The sequence below is a fragment of the Ogataea philodendri genome, assembly GCF_020536065.1.
Source record: "Ogataea philodendri strain CBS6075 chromosome Unknown scaffold313, whole genome shotgun sequence".
Lineage (NCBI taxonomy): Eukaryota > Fungi > Ascomycota > Pichiomycetes > Pichiales > Pichiaceae > Ogataea > Ogataea philodendri.
Genome location: NW_025764000.1, coordinates 1 through 315, shown reverse-complemented (window position 1 = coordinate 315; position 315 = coordinate 1). Strand labels below are relative to the sequence as shown.

The 315-nt window shown below is 35.9% G+C and overlaps 1 protein-coding gene across 1 annotated transcript; it reads right to left on the bottom strand.

Moving 5' to 3' along the window:
* Position 1: 1 nt before the first annotated feature.
* On the bottom strand, positions 2–315 carry OGAPHI_003560 (uncharacterized protein; the record flags this gene model as incomplete). Its single annotated transcript, XM_046204547.1, has 1 exon — positions 2–197. A coding segment is annotated over one exon (196 nt), but the record flags the coding sequence as incomplete, so codon positions are not given.

Here is a 315-nt window from a genome sequence, read left to right as displayed (position 1 = left end):
TCTAAGTGATAATGTAATTTAACTTTAGTCTCGATGTAGAGGCGTCATCGTCAGAACTATCAGTTGCACGACTTTCAGTTGCTGATGTCTTTTGGTCAGTCGTAATAATTTCTGGTCCCCTGTCTGCAAAACTCGTCGAGTTATTGTCTGGCTTATTTTTAATATCCAAGTTATTTTTGTCATTTCTAATGTTTGGTCTAGGATGGTTATAATTATTATTCAATTCATGCAATTTCTCATAACTATGTTGCCTCTTTTTACTTGATGGGTTAGGACACCTATATGAAGAGGGTGACGTTGTTCGGAATGTATTGT